This window comes from Mobula hypostoma, chromosome 23 (assembly GCF_963921235.1).
Source record: "Mobula hypostoma chromosome 23, sMobHyp1.1, whole genome shotgun sequence".
NCBI classification, from domain to species: Eukaryota; Metazoa; Chordata; class Chondrichthyes; order Myliobatiformes; family Myliobatidae; genus Mobula; species Mobula hypostoma.
In genome coordinates, this window is record NC_086119.1 from 52218739 (window position 1) to 52238158 (window position 19420).

General features: G+C 46.1%; 1 protein-coding gene across 2 annotated transcripts in view; it reads left to right on the top strand.

Annotated features, from left to right (window-relative positions):
• Positions 1–887: 887 nt before the first annotated feature.
• atp2a3 (ATPase sarcoplasmic/endoplasmic reticulum Ca2+ transporting 3) overlaps positions 888–19420 on the top strand; it is a 212196-nt gene continuing 193663 nt past the window's right edge. For both annotated transcript variants that reach the window (XM_063031520.1, XM_063031519.1), the window contains exon 1: positions 888–1196. In XM_063031520.1, the coding sequence (XP_062887590.1) occupies positions 1079–1196 (118 nt within the window). In that variant the 5' untranslated portion in view covers positions 888–1078. The remainder of the gene's footprint in view (positions 1197–19420) is intronic.

Here is a 19420-nt window from a genome sequence, read left to right on the forward strand (position 1 = left end):
TTAATTTGCTCTGATGGTTGTTTCAGTTCGGTATGTGCATGTCCCGGATAACTCCTTTCACCTCTTTGCTTCTCTTTAAAAATCTTTATTGCCCTATGAGGAAGAGTTCCAGACGCCCACAACCGTCTAAGAAAAATATTTTGCCTCATTTCGGGTTCTGAGGGAAGCTGGGAGTAGGCTTGCTATTGGAAGACTATCGGAGACTTGGTTAATGTTCGAATTGAGAGACGGAAGACTAGCGGGCTCTGCAGAGACACTGGCCCGTGCAAGATCCAGCTCGAGAGATTTTCTGGACTTTCTAAATCCTAATGCGCCAGGTTTTGGTACAGATGATCTGGTCTTGTTAAAGGGAGCTGGACTGATGCAATTTGCCGGTTTAACATAAACTGTAGAAGGTTGTTGACTGGAAGCTACTTTGGGACATCCCGATGTAGAAGTTTTTTTTTGAGCGAAGAATGCCGCGCAGCCTACACGATGTCAGGTTCAAAAACGGGTGCGGTTGCAAGGTAGACGGGAGAGAGGGCGAGAGACCAAAATATGGCAGTAAGAGAAAGAGGTTGGTACATGCGTTCCCAGTAACTGGGGGTTGTGAAGCACCGCCAGTGCCGAAGCAGGCGGCGAGAGAACGGTGGCTGAGGATGCAGCGAGTTGAGGTGCGGCGTGTTGCCGCTGCAGTACAAGGAAGCGGGGTCGTGCCGGCCCGCTCCGCTCCAGCGCGCCCCTTCAACACACGGAAGCAGACAGAAGGGGCTTTCTTAAATGCCCGCCAATCAGGGGGCGCGGCTCCCGCCGGGGGCGGGGTTTCTTCGCACCCCCGCGCTTTGCCGGCCAATCGCGGCGCACAGGATGGGCGGGCTCCGGTGGCGGGGGCGGGGCCGGGGCGGACAGCTCGCCGAGCCAAACACACCTGCGGATGCGCTGGGAGCGGGCGGAGCGCAGCGCCTGAGGTGGTTACCGCGCTGATCATCAGAGTCGCAGCGGGCTCGGGCTTGAGCAGCGCAACGCACCGGCACCGGCACCGCACCGCACGCAGGGCAAACGACCGCTGAGAGCCGCCGGGGTGCAGGGTGCAGGCAGCATGGAGAAGGCGCACAGCAAGACGGTGGAAGAAGTTCTTGCCTACTTCGGCGTGAATGAGAACACGGGTCTGAGCCCCGAGCAAGTGAGGCTGAATCAGGAGCGCTGGGGGCTGAACGGTGAGTGATCGGGCAGGCTCCGGGCCGGAGAGGGCGAAGGGCTGGGGCTGGGGCTGGCTGGCTGAGTGAGTGGGCGGCTAGGTAGGGAGCGGGCAGGGGGCTGTCATGTGTGGGGTATTCAGCGGATTAAGAACAATCACTGGCTCTGGTGAAAGGGGAAGAGATGCTGTGGGTGACCTGTCAGCAAAAGGAGGCGGTGGGAGTGAGTGAGGAAAGAAGGGGGAAAGGTCAGTGAGTGTCTGACAGAGCTTTAGTGTGGGGGCAACAGGGGCACACACACTGGCTGTGAGACACATTTCCTGTGGACTGATCGTCTTCTGTCATCACCAGCACAAGGTGGAGGTTATTGGTAGGACAACAGCCAATGATTTGTTTGCACACATTAGGTATCCTAAACCCTGATCTGCGATTGGCCAACGCTCTGGCACCGAACTAGGAGTAGGGTTTATTAGATTTGAATGAGGCTTTGCACTTTGTGTATGAGGGAGGGTGAATTATTTTCGCACGTATATGTTCCATGTGCTAAAATTACAGCCATTTCTTTTTGGTGGGGGCATGGATGACCCCCCCACACCTGTTGCAGCTTTTGTTTACTGCCATGAATTAATTGGAGATTAAAATAAAGAAAGGCAGGGTGGAATTTTTGCATGCAATGCTGGAAAAGAGGGTCAGTGCAACATACTTCAGTCAGGAGTCTGTAATGGAGACTCTTGTGTGTCCTGTGAACTTCGCTAAGTTGGCAGCCAGCAACGTGAATTGTTTCATATGCTCCACTAACATGGCTGTCAGCTTGCGACAAGTGTTGAAGAATGGCTCTGGCCTGTGTCCTGGCAGTGTGCCATAGATCTCCCTTTTGTCTGTCACTGTGTAGTGGCATCTGCAGGAGATGCCTGACGTACTGTATAAGTATAGCAATGACACGGGACAGGCTGCAGAACACATTCAAAAATTGCTGCAGATGCCACACTAGGAAGCAGAAAGCATCGATTATAATTTACTGTTGTAGAAAGTGAATGGATTGTTCAGTACCTCAGCATTAGGTCGCTGAACTATCACTAAATTATATAAATTCCAGTTCAAACTTTAAAAGTCGGAGGGAATGCTAATGCATAAATTACTTTCCTCAAGTACAGATACTGATGATGTTTTTTTTTGGCTTTGTTGACCGCAAGCATTACATCAGCAAATTCTGGCCAGAGTCTTTACATGATAGAATTGTGTTGTAGTTTAAACTGCAGAGTGGTATCCCTACACTCCTGCCCCCTATAATGCATTAAATATCACACAAAGAATAAACAGACGGTAATATTGTGCACTGCCTTGTGACACACAATGGTTGATCCAAAATGACCCAAATTTACTTGGTCGACCTTGTGGCTTCAGGAATGGCTCCTCTGAAGCTTTAAGTCTGCAAGTTTGCTTTTGAAAGGAGGCAGAAAAGATCTGTGTGGGACATCACGGTACTTCCAAGGTCCATTTCCTTGGGGATTTTTATCGAGCATCTGTTTGCGCTCACTGAACTGACCATGGTGACAGCGCTCTCTCTGTTTTGCTCAAGACGTTTAACATTTTAAATTTTATAGCCTGCTTTAAGTATAAACAATTTACTTCAAGCATTTGCTTTGAGTACATTGAAGAAACAATTGCAGCTTTCCTTAAAATATGTGGCTTCCCCAAAATGTATGGGCAGTGCTGTGGTTAAAAGAAGATGCCTGAACTGACATTTGTAGTACCGCGCTGTCTGCGCGGCTCCCTCTGTCTCTAGTCCTGCACCTCCTTCATTGTGACACCAAGCAGGAGTGTTCTTCCTTTTGAAGTGTTGCTGCAGATGGATGTGTGCACTTCATTCCGTGTGTACTCCGAAGATAAACTTGCTGCTGCTGGAAAAAAGTCTGAGACCAGACTTTGAAAAGAGAGGTACTGTATGTGGTGTGTGTGTATCGGGGGTGTGGGGGGGGGGTGTGGTGATGTGTGTATGTGTGTGTGTGTGTGTGTGTGTGTGTGTGTGTGTGTGTGTGTGTGTATCAGTGTGTGGTGTGTGTATCAGTGTGTGGTCTGTGTGTCTGTGTGTGTGTATCAGTGTGTGGTGTGTGTATCAGTGTGTGTGTGTGTGTGTGTCAGTGTGTGTGGTGTGTGTATCAGTGTGTGTGTGTGTATCAGTGTGTGGTCTGTGAGTCTGTGTGGTGTGTGTGTATCGGGGGTGTGGGGGGGGGTGTGGTGATGTGTGTATGTGTGTGTGTGTGTATCAGTGTGTGGTGTGTGTATCAGTGTGTGGTCTGTGAGTCTGTGTGTGTGTATCAGTGTGTGGTGTGTGTATCAGTGTGTGGTGTGTGTATCAGTGTGTGTGTGTGTCAGTGTGTGTGGTGTGTGTATCAGTGTGTGTGTGTGTATCAGTGTGTGGTCTGTGAGTCTGTGTGGTGTGTGTGTATCAGTGAGTGTGTGTGTATCAGTGTGTGTGTGTATCAGTGTGTGGTGTGTGTATCAGTGTGTGGTGTGTGAGTCTGTGTGGTGTGTGTGTATCAGTGAGTGTGTGTGTATCAGTGTGTGTGTGTGTATCAGTGTGTGGTGTGTGTATCAGTGTGTGGTGTGTGAGTCTGTGTGTATCAGTGTGTGGTGTGTGTATCAGTGTGTGGTCTGTGAGTCTGTGTGTGTGTGTGTGTATCAGTGTGTGTGTGTGTATCAGTGTGTGGTGTGTGTATCAGTGTGTGGTGTGTGAGTCTGTGTGTATCAGTGTGTGGTGTGTGTATCAGTGTGTGGTCTGTGAGTCTGTGTGTGTGTGTGTGTATCAGTGTGTGTGTGTGTATCAGTGTGTGGTGTGTGTATCAGTGTGTGTGTGTGTGTATCAGTGTGTGGTATGTGTATCAGTGTGTGTGGTGTGTGTGTCAGTGTGTGTGTGTGTATCAGTGTGTGTGTGTGTATCAGTGTGTGGTGTGTGTATCAGTGTGTGGTCTGTGAGTGTGTGTGTGTATCAGTGTGTGTGTGTGTGTGTGTATCAGTGTGTGGTGTGTGTATCAGTGTGTGTGTGTGTGTCAGTGTATGGTGTGTGTATCAGTGTGTGGTCTGTGAGTCTGTGTGTGTGTATCAGTGTGTGGTGTGTCTATCAGTGTGTGTGTGTGTCAGTGTATGGTGTGTGTATTAGTGTGTGGTCTGTGAGTCTGTGTGGTGTGTGTGTATCAGTGAGTGTGTGTGTGTATCAGTGTGTGTGTGTGTATCAGTGTGTGTGGTGTGTGTATCAGTGTGTGTGTGTATCAGTGTGTGGTGTGTGTATCAGTGTGTGTGTATCAGTGTGTGGTCTGTGAGTCTGTGTGTGGTGTGTGTGTGTATCAGTGTGTGTGGTGTGTGTATCAGTGTGTGTGGTGTGTGTATCAGTGTGTGTGTGTGTGTGTGGTGTGTGTATCAGTGTGTGTGTGTGTGTGTATCAGTGTGTGGTGTGTGTATCAGTGTGTGGTGTGTGAGTCAGTGTGTGTGTGTCAGTGTGTGGTGTGTGTATCAGTGTGTGTGGTGTGTGTGTCAGTGTGTGTGTGTGTATATCAGTGTGTGTGTGTGTGTATCAGTGTGTGGTGTGTGTATCAGTGTGTGTATCAGTGTGTGGTGTGTGTATCAGTGTGTGGTGTGTGAGTCAGTGTGTGGTGTGTGTATCAGTGTGTGTGGTGTGTGTGTCAGTGTGTGTGTGTATCTGTGTGTGTGAGTGTGTGTGTGTATCAGTGTGTGGTGTGTGAGTGTCTGTGTGTATCAGTGTGTGGTGTGTGTATCAGTGTGTGTGGTGTGTGTATCAGTGTGTGTGTGTGTATCAGTGTGTGTGGTGTGTGAGTGTGTGTGTATCAGTGTGTGAGTGTGTGTGTCAGTGTGTGGTGTGTGTATCAGTGTGTGGTGTGTGTGTCAGTGTGTGGTGTGTGTATCAGTGTGTGATGTGTGTATCAGTGTGTGTGGTGTGTGTATCAGTGTGTGTGGTGTGTGTATCAGTGTGTGTGTGTGTATCAGTGTGTGTGTGTGTGTATCAGTGTGTGTGGTGTGTGTATCAGTGTGTGGTGTGTGTGTCAGTGTGTGTGTGTCTGTCAGTGTGTGTGGTGTGTGTATCAGTGTGTGGTGTGTGTGTCAGTGTGTGTGTGTCTGTCAGTGTGTGTGGTGTGTGTATCAGTGTGTGTGTGTGTATCAGTGTGTGTGGTGTGTGTATCAGTGTGTGGTGTGTGTATCAGTGTGTGTGTGTGTATCAGTGTGTGTGGTGTGTGTATCAGTGTGTGTGTGTGTATCAGTGTGTGTGGTGTGTGTATCAGTGTGTGTGGTGTGTGTGTCAGTGTGTGGTGTGTGTGTCAGTGTGTGTGTGTGTATCAGTGTGTGGTGTGTGTGTCAGTGTGTGTGTGTGTGGTGTGTGTATCAGTGTGTGGTGTGTGTGTCGGTGTGTGTATCAGTGTGTGGTGTGTGTATCAGTGTGTGTGTGTGTGTGTATCAGTGTGTGTGATGTGTGTATCAGTGTGTGTCTGTGTGTATCAGTGTGTGTGTGTGTGTGTGTGTGTCAGTGTGTGTGGTGTGTATGTGTGGCTGCTGCTGACTTTGTCCATTTTTCTGTTGATGTGTTTACTATTGCTGTCCCAGAGTGTTGAGGACCACAGTCCAGGATTCCCAAAACTAGCAGCACTTGCCTTCATTAGCCGCGGCATGGAGCCAAACAGAAGAGCTTATGGTCCAACGATACAAAGCCTCGGTTAGGCCGAAGCTGGTGCAGGTCTGGTCACCGTACTGAGGGAAGGGCATGATTAAACTGGAGAAGAGAGGCTGCAGAGGAGGATTGACCCTTCTGGAGAGGCTGGGTGTGTTTTCCTTAGAGCGGGATGCTGACAGGGACCTGATAGAGTTGTGTGACAATATTTGGAGCATAGGTAGGGTAGGCAGTGGGAAACGTATCCCATTATTGCAGCTGGTTAAATGCAGAGCGCTTACGTTTAAGACAAAAATTAAAGAATCTGAGTTTTAAAAAGTATTGTCACTTGGAGCATGGTTGTGTGTAGAACAAAGTGTATGAGTGGGTTATGGAGGCAGGTATTCTTGTAACTTTTAAGTACCTTGACACCGCCTGAATGGTGAAGGCTGCGGGCTGGTAAATGGGATGAATGTAGGTGGGCACACAATGGCAGGCATGGACATGGTGGGCCAAAGAACCTCTTTCTGTGGTGTGTTCTAGCTGGTAGACCTTTCACATAAACTACCAGCCACATCCAGAAACAGGCGAGGTGCTGAGGCAGTGAAAACTCAGTGTTCTGCCTTGTATTTAAAATTCAAAGTAAATTTATTATCGAAGTGCAAACACTACCCTGGGGTTCATTTTCTTGCAGGCATTCACAGTACATACAAAGAGACACAACAGAGCCAATGAAAAGCTGCACACAAAGATGAATAAACAACTGGTGTGCAAATACTAAAAGAAAAAAAAATGATGAATAAGTAATTAAATATTGAGAAAATGGGTTATAAAGTTCTTGAAAGTGAGTCCATAGGTTGTGGAATCATTTCAGTGCTGGGGTGAGTGAAGTTATCCACACCAGTTCAATAGCTTGTTCCCGAATCTGGTGGTGTGAGTCCCGAGGCTCCTGTACCTTCTTCCTGACGGCAGCAGCAAGAAGAGAGCATGTCCTGGGTGGGTGGGGTCCCTGATGAGGGATGCTACTTTCCTGTGACAGCAGTCCTTGTAGATGTGCCCAATGGTGGGGAGGGCTTTTCCTGTGATGGACAGGACCGTATCCATTACTCTTGATAGGCTTTTCCATTCAAGGGCATTGGTGTTTCCATACCAATGTTTTGACAACACTACTTTATGGACAAAAGTACTCCTAGTGTCTGTTCTCTCTTGCATCGTAATGGTGAGAGGGAATAGACATGTTCATGGTGGTGGGATTGGAGAGGGATGCAGTGCTCTCTCAATTAAACTGGGAAATCATCAGAAACTGCAGTAGACTGAGGCTGTCCAGAGGAGCAATTATTCTTCATAGTTGACTTTTTTTGGGATAGTAAACATAACTGTGAGGAAGGAAAGGTGAGAATGCAGTGATCTAGCAGGGCAGCGAATGCACAGATCAAGACAGTCCTTGATCTTGCCGAGAGCTCAGCCTGCTGATAAACAATGTGCTGTCAGCATGCTCCTTCTCGGAGGAAGTACTTGGTAACATGAGGAGTATTCGAGGAAGTAGGAAGTGAGCGCTTTTCACTTGGGTATCTGCTCGATGATGCTTCGTAATACAAGTTCACTCATGGCAGTGTGGAGCATGTGTCAGTGTGGGCGTCTCATGCCTAACAAGCATCGGATGTTAAAGCTGCTGAGTTTGTGTCGGTGTTTTGTCTCTCCATTTCCTCGCCCTACTATGATGCAAGAGTGAATATATGCTGCCAGTATTTTTGTGCATGACATACTGTTGTCAAAATATGGATACAGGGCAAAACGCCAAGCTCTAACTGGCTCAGCAATCCTCCCCCCTCCCCCTTTACCTTGCCGGTTCCTCACTGTGGCTTTAGGTTTAGGTGGAGGGTTCAGTAAAAGAGGAAACAGGGAGTTCACCAGTTGTGGGAAAGGACAGGACCTGTCAATGTCGTGAGGTCAACATGAAAAGCCTTTCAGCTGTAACTGTAACGTACCTGAACAGCAAACCAAAAATGAGCTCCAGCTGCAATCGCATGACATTTTGCCCCGAGATGAGTGTTTATTTATTTGGCAGGGGGATAGAGGGGTACACAGTAAATGGAGTACAGATAAGCTGTAAGTTAACGAAAAGACAGTGTATTCTGAGTACACACTGCCAGATATTTGTTTGAACTCTGTAATATGCAGCAACATTTAAATGATCGAGTGTTTCTGCATTTGGGAGACATTGTCGTGTGGTGGTTAACGTGACACTGTCACAGCTTCGGGCATCGGTGTTCGGAGTTCAGTTCCGATGTCCTCCCCGAGGAATGCATAGGTTTTCTCCAGGTGCTCCGGGTTCCTTCCACAGTCCCAGGGCACGCCAGTGAGAAGGTTAATTGGTCATTGTAAATTGTCCTGTGATTAGGCTAGGGTGAAATCGGGGGTTGCTAGGCAGCGCGGTTGAAGGGCTGGAAGGGCCTACTCTGCTCTGTATCTCTGAAGTTAAAAAAAATGATAATTTAATACACTTGGTAACTAAATTTAATAATTTAAACCATTTCCTCATCATTATGTTGCTTATTTCAAACATTGGGCATTATTTTTAGACCTCGAGTACTGGTGTTAACTAGGTATAATTTGTTTTAATTTCATCTTTCTTGTTGAGGCCAATGCTTAAGGCACAGGCAGAGTGAAGTATGCTTCGAAGTGAATTGTAATGAACTTTAGAGTTGCCTACAAGATAACGGTGAGCTGTTCACTCTTCATAAGGATGTTGGAGAGGGGTGGACTCTAGAATCTATTGGATTGCTTTCTCTTCACTAACATCTCTGCTGAATCCCCAGACCCCAGGATTAATTGAGCTTGTGCTCTGGATAGCAGGAGTTGAGAATGTAGCTGGGGTGACACTGGGGCAGAATGGGCAATTGGAGTTGGGGGGGCAGAAATAGGCTGATTGATGAAGTATTTAGGGGAGGTTTCAGTGGAGAGGCAGGCCTTTACTGATGGGATTCTGAGCAACACCCACAAAATGCTGGAGGAACTCTGCAGGCCAGGCAGCGCCTATGGGGGAAAAAAGTAAAGTTGACGTTTTGAGCCAAAACCCTTCTGATGGGATTGTTGAGTCTGGAAGGGAATGGGTGGGAATCTGGAGGATGAGTGATGATCTCGGACAGGGATGGCAGGGTAGCAAAGTGCTCAGAACAGGATGGTGTGTAGGGAGTTGGTTTAGAAGGGGGGAGGGCATATGTAATTTATTTAATTTGGCAGGCAGTTTTTCAGGCCCACGTTGTCCCGGGAGCATCCTGTGACAGGCAGCTTAACACAACCAGGTCCGAGATCCCCTGTGGTTCTCCAAGAGGAGTAATGTTCAGGGGGTGAGGTCATCACAGATGATGCCAGTGAACTCTGAGTGATACAGTACGACCCAGGCGGCTTGTTATTGTACTCTGTTCCAGGCCAGAGTGAAATGTTTTGAAGTGTGCAGTGCTGAGATAAACAGCTTTATTCAATTGGATTTTTAGGAAAGTCAAAATTTCAGCTCTGCTATGATGTGATCTGAAAAGCACTTCAGAGCTAGCGTTAGTTTGGTATTCAGGGCAGGCAGATTTTTGTTGGTCCCCCTCACCCCACCTGAATTAAATAGTTTAATTATTTATTGCCCCGGCCTCCACTGATTCAATGCTAGCCCCTTAAATCGGGTGAAAATTCTAGGAACTGCAGGGTTGTATGTGTTGAAGCATCTTTCACAGTGCAAGAAGGAAGACTAAGAATAGAACCAAATTACTCATAAGTTGCTGCTTGGCAACTGTTATGATCGTGTACTAACGAATATTATCAACATTACAGTTAAAGAGTCTCTTCAAAAGTTCGTGTCAATATCACTGTCCACCCTCAATCTCCAACTGCCTTTTCTGCAGTGTCCTTCCACACCTTTTTATCAGGAGCTGTCAAATATTGCCTAGGCAGTTCATGGTAGTGTTAGTGAACAACAATGGGCATCTTACTAAGGAGGAAAGTAACAGGAATTCTGCAGATGGTGGAAATTCAAGCAACACACATAGAAGTTGCTGGTGAACGCAGCAGGCCAGGCAACATCTCTAGGAAGAGGTGCAGTCGACGTTTCAGGCCGAGACCCTTCGTCAGGACTAACTGAAGGAAGAGTGAGTAAGGGATTTGAAAGTTGGAGGGGGAGGGGGAGATCCAAAATGATAGGAGAAGACAGGAGGGGAAGGGATGGAGCCAAGAGCTGGACAGGTGATAGGCAAAAGGGATACGAGAGGATCATGGGAAAGGAGGTCCGGTAAGAAAGACAAGGGGGGGGGGAACCCAGAGGAAGGGCAAGGGGTATAGTCAGAGGGACAGAGGGAGAAAAAGGAGAGTGAGAGAAAGAATGCGTGTATAAAAATAAGTAACAGATGGGGTACGAGGGGGAGGTGGGGCATTACCTGTGAGTCGGCTGGGGTGATACTTCACCTGTGAGTCGACTGGGGTGATATACTGCGTCCGGTGCTCCCGATGTGGCCTTTTATATATTGGCGAGACCCGACACAGACTGGGAGACCGCTTTGCTGAACATCTACACTCTGTCCGCCAGAGAAAGCAGGATCTCCCAGTGGCCACACATTTTAATTCCACATCCCATTCCCATTCTGACATGTCTATCCACGGCCTCCTCTACTGTAAAGATGAAGCCACACTCAGGTTGGAGGAACAACACCTTATATTCCGTCTGGGTAGCCTCCAACCTGATGGCATGAACATCAACTTCTCTAACTTCCGCTAAGGCCCCACCTCCCCCTCGTACCCCATCTGTTACTTATTTTTATACACACATTCTTTCTCTCACTCTCCTTTTTCTCCCTCTGTCCCTCTGAATATACCCCTTGCCCATCCTCTGGGTCCACCCCCCCTTGTCTTTCTTCCCGGACCTCCTGTCCCATGATCCTCTCGTATCCCTTTTGCCTATCACCTGTCCAGCTCTTGGCTCCATCCCTCCCCCTCCTGTCTTCTCCTATCATTTTGGATCTCCCCCTCCCCCTCCAATTTTCAAATCCCTTACTCACTCTTCCTTCAGTTAGTCCAGACGAAGGGTCTCGGCCTGAAACGTCGACTGCAGCTCTTCCTAGAGATGCTGCCTGGCCTGCTGCGTTCACCAGCAACTTTTATTTGTGTTGTAAGGAGGAAAGTGATGGATTTTCAGGAAGGTCAGAAAAGAGGTGAGAGAGGCAGTAAGATTTTGTGTGCTAACGAGTGTGGGCGAGTAATGGAGAAAGAGGCAGGGAAAGCCTGGGAAGACCTCAAGTACTTTGATAGCCACAGAGATGGGAGCAGTGATGCCATAGGGGTTAAACTTTAAAACTGATGTCTGAATGGACCAGGAGGCATTGTAAATCACCAGACACATGGATGAATAGGGTCTTGTGCAGTTTTAGAAACTGGAGCATTATTTTGAGCTGATGTCTAAGAGTGCCAGGAGAAGTGAGTCTGCTCAGATCATTTGTCTCTTCGTGTTTCAAGCTAATAGAAGTATATTTGCACTCACACTCAACTACTGGAATATACTTCTGTCAAAGTACATTTTAAAATATGAAGCTATCCACAAAAAATGTAGCAATGTGGTCGGGTGGGGATCTGGTTTTACAATGTGTGGTGTAGGGTCTGGTTTTACAGTGTATACAGTGTGTGTGGTGTAGGGTCTGGTTTTACAGTGTATGCAGTGTGTGTGTGGTGTAGGGTCTGGTTTTACAGTGTATGCAGTGTGTGTGTGGTGTAGGGTCTGGTTTTACAGTGTATGCAGTGTGTGTGTGGTGTAGGGTCTGGTTTTACAGTGTATACAGTGTGTGTATGGTGTAGGGTCTGGTTTTACAGTGTATACAGTGTGTGGTGTCAGGTCTAGTTTTACAGTGTATACAGTGTGTGGTGTCGGATCTGGTTTTACAGTGTATACAGTGTGTGCGGTGCAGGGTCTGGTTTTACGGTGTATGCAGCGTGTGTAAGGTCTGGTTTTACTGTGGATGCAGCGTGTGTGGTGTAGGGTCTGGTTATACAGTGTATACAGCGTGTGTGTGGTGTAGGGCCTGGTTTTACAGTGTATACAGTGTGTGGTGTAGGGTCTGGTTTTACAGTGTATACAGTGTGTGTGGTGTAGGGTCTGGTTTTACAGTGTATGCAGCGTGTGTGTAGGGTCTGGTTTTACAGTGTATACAGTGTGTGTGGTGTAGGGTCTGGTTTTACAGTGTATACAGCATGTGTGGTGTAGGGTCTGGTTTTACAGTGTATACAGTGTGTGTGGTGTAGGGTCTGGTTTTACAGTGTATACAGCATGTGTGGTGTAGGGTCTGGTTTTACTGTGTATACAGTGTGTGTGGTGTAGGGTCTGGTTTTACAGTGTATGCAGTGTGTGTGGTGTAGGGTCTGGTTTTACCATGTATACAGTGTGTGTGGTGTAGGGTCTGGTTTTACAGTGTATACAGTGTGTGTGGTGTAGGGTCTGGTTTTACAGTGTCTGCAGTGTGTGTGGTGTAGGGTCTGGTTTTACAGTGTATGCAGTGTGTGTGGTGTAGGGTCTGGTTTTACAGTGTATACAGTGTGTGTGGTGTAGGGTCTGGTTTTACAGTGTCTGCAGTGTGTGTGGTGTAGGGTCTGGTTTTACAGTATATACAGCGTGTGTGGTGTCGGGTCTGGTTTTACAGTGTATGCAACGTGTGTGGTGTAGGGTCTGGTTTTACAGTGTATACAGTGTGTGTGGTGTAGGGTCTGGTTTTACAGTGTATACAGTGTATGTGGTGTAGGGTCTGGTTTTACTGTGGATACAGTGTGTGTGGTGTAGGGTCTGGTTTTACAGTGTATACAGTGTGTGTGGTGTAGGTTCTGGTTTTACAGTGTATGCAACGTGTGTGGTGTAGGGTCTGGTTTTACAGTGTATACAGTGTGTGTGGTGTAGGGTCTGGTTTTACAGTGTATACAGCATGTGTGGTGTAGGGTCTGGTTTTACAGTGTATACAGTGTGTGTGGTGTAGGGTCTGGTTTTACAGTGTATACAGCATGTGTGGTGTAGGGTCTGGTTTTACTGTGTATACAGTGTGTGTGGTGTAGGGTCTGGTTTTACAGTGTATGCAGTGTGTGTGGTGTAGGGTCTGGTTTTACCATGTATACAGTGTGTGTGGTGTAGGGTCTGGTTTTACAGTGTATACAGTGTGTGTGGTGTAGGGTCTGGTTTTACAGTGTCTGCAGTGTGTGTGGTGTAGGGTCTGGTTTTACAGTGTATGCAGTGTGTGTGGTGTAGGGTCTGGTTTTACAGTGTATACAGTGTGTGTGGTGTAGGGTCTGGTTTTACAGTGTCTGCAGTGTGTGTGGTGTAGGGTCTGGTTTTACAGTATATACAGCGTGTGTGGTGTCGGGTCTGGTTTTACAGTGTATGCAACGTGTGTGGTGTAGGGTCTGGTTTTACAGTGTATACAGTGTGTGTGGTGTAGGGTCTGGTTTTACAGTGTATACAGTGTATGTGGTGTAGGGTCTGGTTTTACTGTGGATACAGTGTGTGTGGTGTAGGGTCTGGTTTTACAGTGTATACAGTGTGTGTGGTGTAGGTTCTGGTTTTACAGTGTATGCAACGTGTGTGGTGTAGGGTCTGGTTTTACAGTGTATACAGTGTGTGTGGTGTAGGGTCTGGTTTTACAGTGTATACAGTGTGTGTGGTGTAGGGTCTGGTTTTACAGTGTGTACAGTGTGTGTGGTGTAGGGTCTGGTTTTACAGTGTATACAGTGTGTGTGGTGTAGGGTCTGGTTTTACAGTGTATACAGTGTGTGTGGTGTAGGGTCTGGTTTTACAGTGTGTACAGTGTGTGTGGTGTAGGGTCTGGTTTTACAGTGTGTACAGTGTGTGTGGTGTAGGGTCTGGTTTTACAGTGTATGCAACGTGTGTGGTGTAGGGTCTGGTTTTACAGTGTATACAGTGTGTGTGGTGTAGGGTCTGGTTTTACAGTGTGTACAGTGTGTGTGGTGTAGGTCTGGTTTTACAGTGTATGCAGTGTGTGTGGTGTAGGGTCTGGTTTTACAGTGTGTACAGTGTGTGTGGTGTAGGGTCTGGTTTTACAGTGTATGCAACGTGTGTGGTGTAGGGTCTGGTTTTACAGTGTATACAGTGTGTGTGGTGTAGGGTCTGGTTTTACAGTGTGTACAGTGTGTGTGGTGTAGGTCTGGTTTTACATTGTGTACAGCGTGTGTGGTGTAGGGTCTGATTTTACTGTGTATACAGTGTGTGTGGTGTAGGATTGGGTTTCAGTGTATGCATCGTACATGATGAAACATGCTGCGTTAATTTTGGTTCTGTGTTGATATGGGTGCATGACGCTCCAGAGGTGAGATAATAAATTAGTGAGGAGAAGACAAGAATACTGTGCAGTGCTGGTTGTGACTGGCTAAATGCCTGACAAGGAACTCCAGTGACACAGTACTGACCCATCAATACTGTGGAAGTTCCCACTGGAGTGACGATACTGTTGGATTATGGAAGCTATGGAAGAAACCATGTGCCAGACCAGGAACAGATCATGTCCTGCAGCTGATGTTGCCAGGGTGGGCAATAGTCTGAAAGTGGCTGCACTGAAGGTGCTAAGCACGTTACAGACACGGCAGGAAACACAGGTGGGGGTGAAACTCACCCTCAGAGTTGGGCGTCTCTTTGTACTTACTGATTTTAATGTCCTTGGTACTGTGAACACTTTAAAACATTATTAAATATGATATTTCCAATAAAATCACATGAAGCTTTGCAGATTATTAAAATGTAATTAAACTAATTAAGGAAAAAGTAGCCTTGTTCATTCTCCAGGCCTGAATGTGGTCACCAACATAGATTAGGATTGACTGGTGTAGGATTGGCAAAATGCAATTGTAGCACAAAGGGAGATTGCAGTGAGATTAGATTCTGTCTTTAGATGATCAATCACCGAACACAAGGCACAGCCTTGGCAGTGTGGGAATATCTGGCGCTGGAGATTATACGTCACAATGCAGTCTGATAGAATGGATGGGCACTGGAAACAAATGCTACGAGGGTCATTTCAGGATTAGCAAACTGTAACAAACAAGGTGCCACATAGATCAGTGCTGGAACCTCAGCTAGTTGCCATCAATATCAGTGATTTCAATGAAGGAACTTGAGTATATTATAACCAAATTTGTTAATAATTTAAAGGTTGGGGCTGTAAATTGCAAGGCTGCAAGTGTCAGGAAGTTGCTTCGCTCCCTTGTAATGGCATTGAGTTAACGCCAAACAAACTTTGTGAAAACTGCTGGTGCACATATACATGGGCAAATGAAGCTAACTTGTTGACATTGAGCAGATGGTTTGAAGGGGCCATCCCCATGCAGTGTGACTTGATGATTCAATCATAATGGTTTCTGAAAAGATGCTGTCAGGTTTTCCTGCATAATGCCACATATTCCTTCATCAGTCAAAACCTATCGCATCTGCTCTGTCCTCAGTGAATATCCCCCTATCTTCTATCCACGAAGGAGTGGGGCTACTGATGCTTCAATGGTGATAGGTGGGAGTGGGGGGCTGCGGATTGGGGTTTAGGCAAGCTGGTGAGAACTGTGTACACAGCAGACTATGTCCTTTGCCTCTCCAGGACTCCTGGCAGGATGTTGCCTGGGAGATCTCTACATGGACCGAGAGTTACCACAATCTGTATCTGTCTGGCTCTACTGACAGGAGGAAAAGAAAGTTAAATCTCCTCCTCCTCTTGAATATGGAGTCTGGATGACTGTGCAATGTGGCAGAGATCAGAACCAGTTCTGAACTAAGGGTAACTGACTGGCCAGTGGTGAGCACTAGCTTGTACAGGTGGATGAAAGTTTTCGTGACTCAATCGCTCAAATTGAAGAATTAAGGTTACTTTCACCCTGGCCCTGACCATAACCTTACGGTTATCTGTAAGTTCGGGGGTTATAGAACATTGTAAATGGTCCATTTTTGTTCAAGTATCTACTGAGCAATTAGTTTCACTTCATATCTAAAGCTTTCTCCACCACCAATCAGAAACAGAATTGGCAATCATTTGGACAAGTATGTACTGATTGAAGAATGGATTTGTTAAAAACAAATCACGTGCAATTATTTTTGTAGAGGTAATGCAGAGGACCAGTTTGGGGCATACTGTTGGTACAGGCTTCCCAAAGGAATTTGTTAAGGTGCAGCAATAGGTTTGTAGTCAGGATTGAAGCTGATGAAATAAAAGTGACTGTAGCAGTGTGGGCAAAATATTGGGCAAGTGACAAGAAACAGTGAGAGGTTTCTCAGACGAGAAGGAAGTGTACAGTCACATGCAATGAAAAGCATGCAGCCATATCATAGATACACAGTTAAACATCATTCATAAGGGAAAAAAGCAATTTTTTTACATGAAAGAACAGAATTAGAACAAAAAAAAACACAAGTAATTATAGTGTAGTGATTAGGGTTGTTCTGGTTGGTTCAGCAACTGAATGGTTGAAGGGAAGTAAATGTTCATGAACCTGGTGTTTTGGACTTCATGCTTCTGTACCTCCTAGCTAATGGTAGCTGTAAGAAGATGGCATGCCCCTTTGATGGATGTAGGCAGTGCCTCCTGTGGATACTACACTAAAGAACTTGTCCACACTGACACTTTTACTTAATTATACTCTTGTTCCGAGAAAGCATCTTTGTGTTTTTATTTTATCTAACTTTTTGATGTTATAACATTCGTCTCTGCTTTTCACCTTTATTCTTTCCATATTCTGCTAGTCTATATGCTGATTAACCTCTCAGTATTTTCCATAACCCTTTCCTTTTCTTTGACCCATCTTGCCTTCTGTGGCCCAAGGGACTGCCTTTTCTCTGTGGGAACTTTTAGCCTGAACTATTTGCTCTGGGGTTGATTTACCATCTAGTGGCTGTTTCCTGTTCACATTTGCCAAACCAGTTCTCAGTCCAGCAAAACTGTCCTCACCCGACTTTTAACTCACGTTTTATCTTTACTCTTTCTCATATCTTTATTAATAATGATGACTACAACACAACCTTTCCCTCACCGACACTGTACCACTTGCTAGTTTACCTTGGAGTCAAAACCTAGAGCCGCACTTCCCTCTGCTCTGGGTTTATCTGCTTGCTTGGCTCATATCCCAGTTTGTACGTGGGTAGCTGCTCCCCACGGCTACTCCCAGTTTCACACTTGTTGGAAACCTGCCTGCATACTTGCTCTTCTACCTCCTTTGAACAGTTTAGAGCTCTGCTATACAGTTCCAGCAGTGTGACTGGCCCTTATTTGTTCTTTAGTACAATCTGTGTAGCCTCATTTTATGATCTTTCATGCACATCATCCCTCGTTGCAATAGGGACTAATTGATGACCGTGGATGAATTAGCCCAGAGAGGCTGTTTCCATGCTGTGCTGTTCTGTAACTCTGAAGCGATTGTTTCTTTAAACAGTATTGCAAAATCCTTCTATTTAATCCTCTCTCTTATTTCTTCCCTAACCCCTTATGGTACTCCAGTCCTGCCCCTCTATGAACCACATTTCCATAATTACTTTGATAGCTTCTGTCTGTCTGAACTTTCAGCTTGTCTACCTTAATCACTAAACCTGACGTCCACCATGAAGTCAACCAGAATGTGACTATATCCACTTTCTGACTTCAGTTTTGTCTTGCCTTCACTCATTTTCTGCTTCTCATTTCTCCTCTAGCATTTGCTTAGCTTCCTGTCCCCTGCCAAGACCATTCCATCCCTACCCTGGCAGCACCAGCAAACCTGCAAAAGATGCTGTTGGTCATGGTCCTGTCGGAGAACCACCCATCCAACCTGACCTGCCTCACTTTTCCTTCCAAAGGTATCAGGAGGGAATATCCGAGGGTGCAGTACAGGTATGCGATGGTGCTCTCTGGGAAAAGGTCAACTACTTGAGAGCATACTTTCAGTGTGTAACTGTTGTAAAAAGTACTTTACAATCAAAGGCTTTGGACCAGTTGTTTGTAAATAAAGTTAATATAGGTGGGTACTGGATGGTCAATGTGGATCTGATGGGATGAAAGGCCTCCTTGTGTGCTTTGAATCCATACACTACTGGCATCTCATTGTTATTTCACAATGGAACTGCTCAGCAGAGTGAGGGGAATGTGACTTTGACTTCATGCTACATTCATAACTTGCTTTGGAGAAGTTATTCAGGTATACTTAATTAACAAAAGCCACTTGTATTTTAAATTTCAGGAAGTACTTGAAATTTCTTGGCGCACGGTAAAGGAAGTGATATTTACCTTTACCATTGATAGGCTTGGAACGTCAGCTAGGTTGCATCCCAGGTAAATGCTTTGCTCTGCTGGGGTTAGCTCCAAACTGTTTACTGTCCTGACTTGGTTCTTCGTTGTCGCTGAATCTAAATGCTGGAATTTGCTTCCTAACAGCTCTGTGGGAGCACCATCATGAGGCCAACAGCAGTTCAAGGAGATGGTTCACCACCATCATCTTGAGGACAGTTACAGATGGACAGTAATTGCCAGTCTGGCTTGTAACATGCATACAGGCACAGGAGCCACGTGTAGAGAGGAAGAGTGCTGCACGCAAAGTGGGATCAGAACAAACATGTGTCGTGAAATTTGTTTGCTTTACAGCAGCAGTATAATGAAATACGTGATAAATAAATCAGAGAAGAAAACTGAGCTACATTAAGTCTATTAAATAGTTAAGTTAAAATAAGCAGTGCAAAATAACAGAAATTTAAAAAAAAGCAGTGAGGTAGCGTTCACGGGTTCAATGTCCATTTAGGGATCGGTTGGCAGAGGAGAAGAAGCTGTTCCTGAATCACTGAGTGTGTGCCTTCAGGCTCCTGTACCTCCTGCCTGACGGTAACAGTAAGAAAAGGGCATGCCCTGGGTGGTGGGCATCCTTAATGATAGACGCCATCTTCCTAAGGCACTGCTCCTTGAAGATGTCCTGGATACTATGGAGGCTGGTACCCATGATAGAGCTGAATAAGTTTACAAGTTTATGCAACTTACTTCAGTCTTGTGCAGACAGTGATGCAGGCTTCCTGCTACAGTTGGGATTTGCTCTGCCCTCGTCATGTCGACAAATTTCATAAACTGAGAGGACGTGTGTTAAATGTTTCTAACATTTCTTTGAAGATGAAGACCTTTTACAGCATCAACAGAGTTATAACAGCACAGAACCAGGCCCATTAGCCCACATGTTTATACGGATTATAAGAGTTTGCATTTGTCTAATCCCTTTTTCCAGCACTGTCTGTGGCCTTCACTGTGTGGTTTTATTTAACTTCTAGGCACTTTTCAAATACTGCAGGAGTTCTTGTCTCCACCTCTCACCGAGGCAATGTGTTTCAGATTCCAACCAGCTTCTGAGTAGATAAGTTGATCCTTGGATCCCCTCATGTATCTTTCCCACAGTGTGCTAACCACAGTAGTCGAGCTCTGCCCTCACAAATGTTTTATAAAGTTGTACTATAACCTCCCTGCTCTTGTGGTCTTTGCCCTGGATAATGAAGTCTAGCATTCTACATGCTGTCTTCGTCATCTTATTCCGACCTTTCTCATTTTTTTGTGTACGGTTGAGGGGGATATGGGTGTCA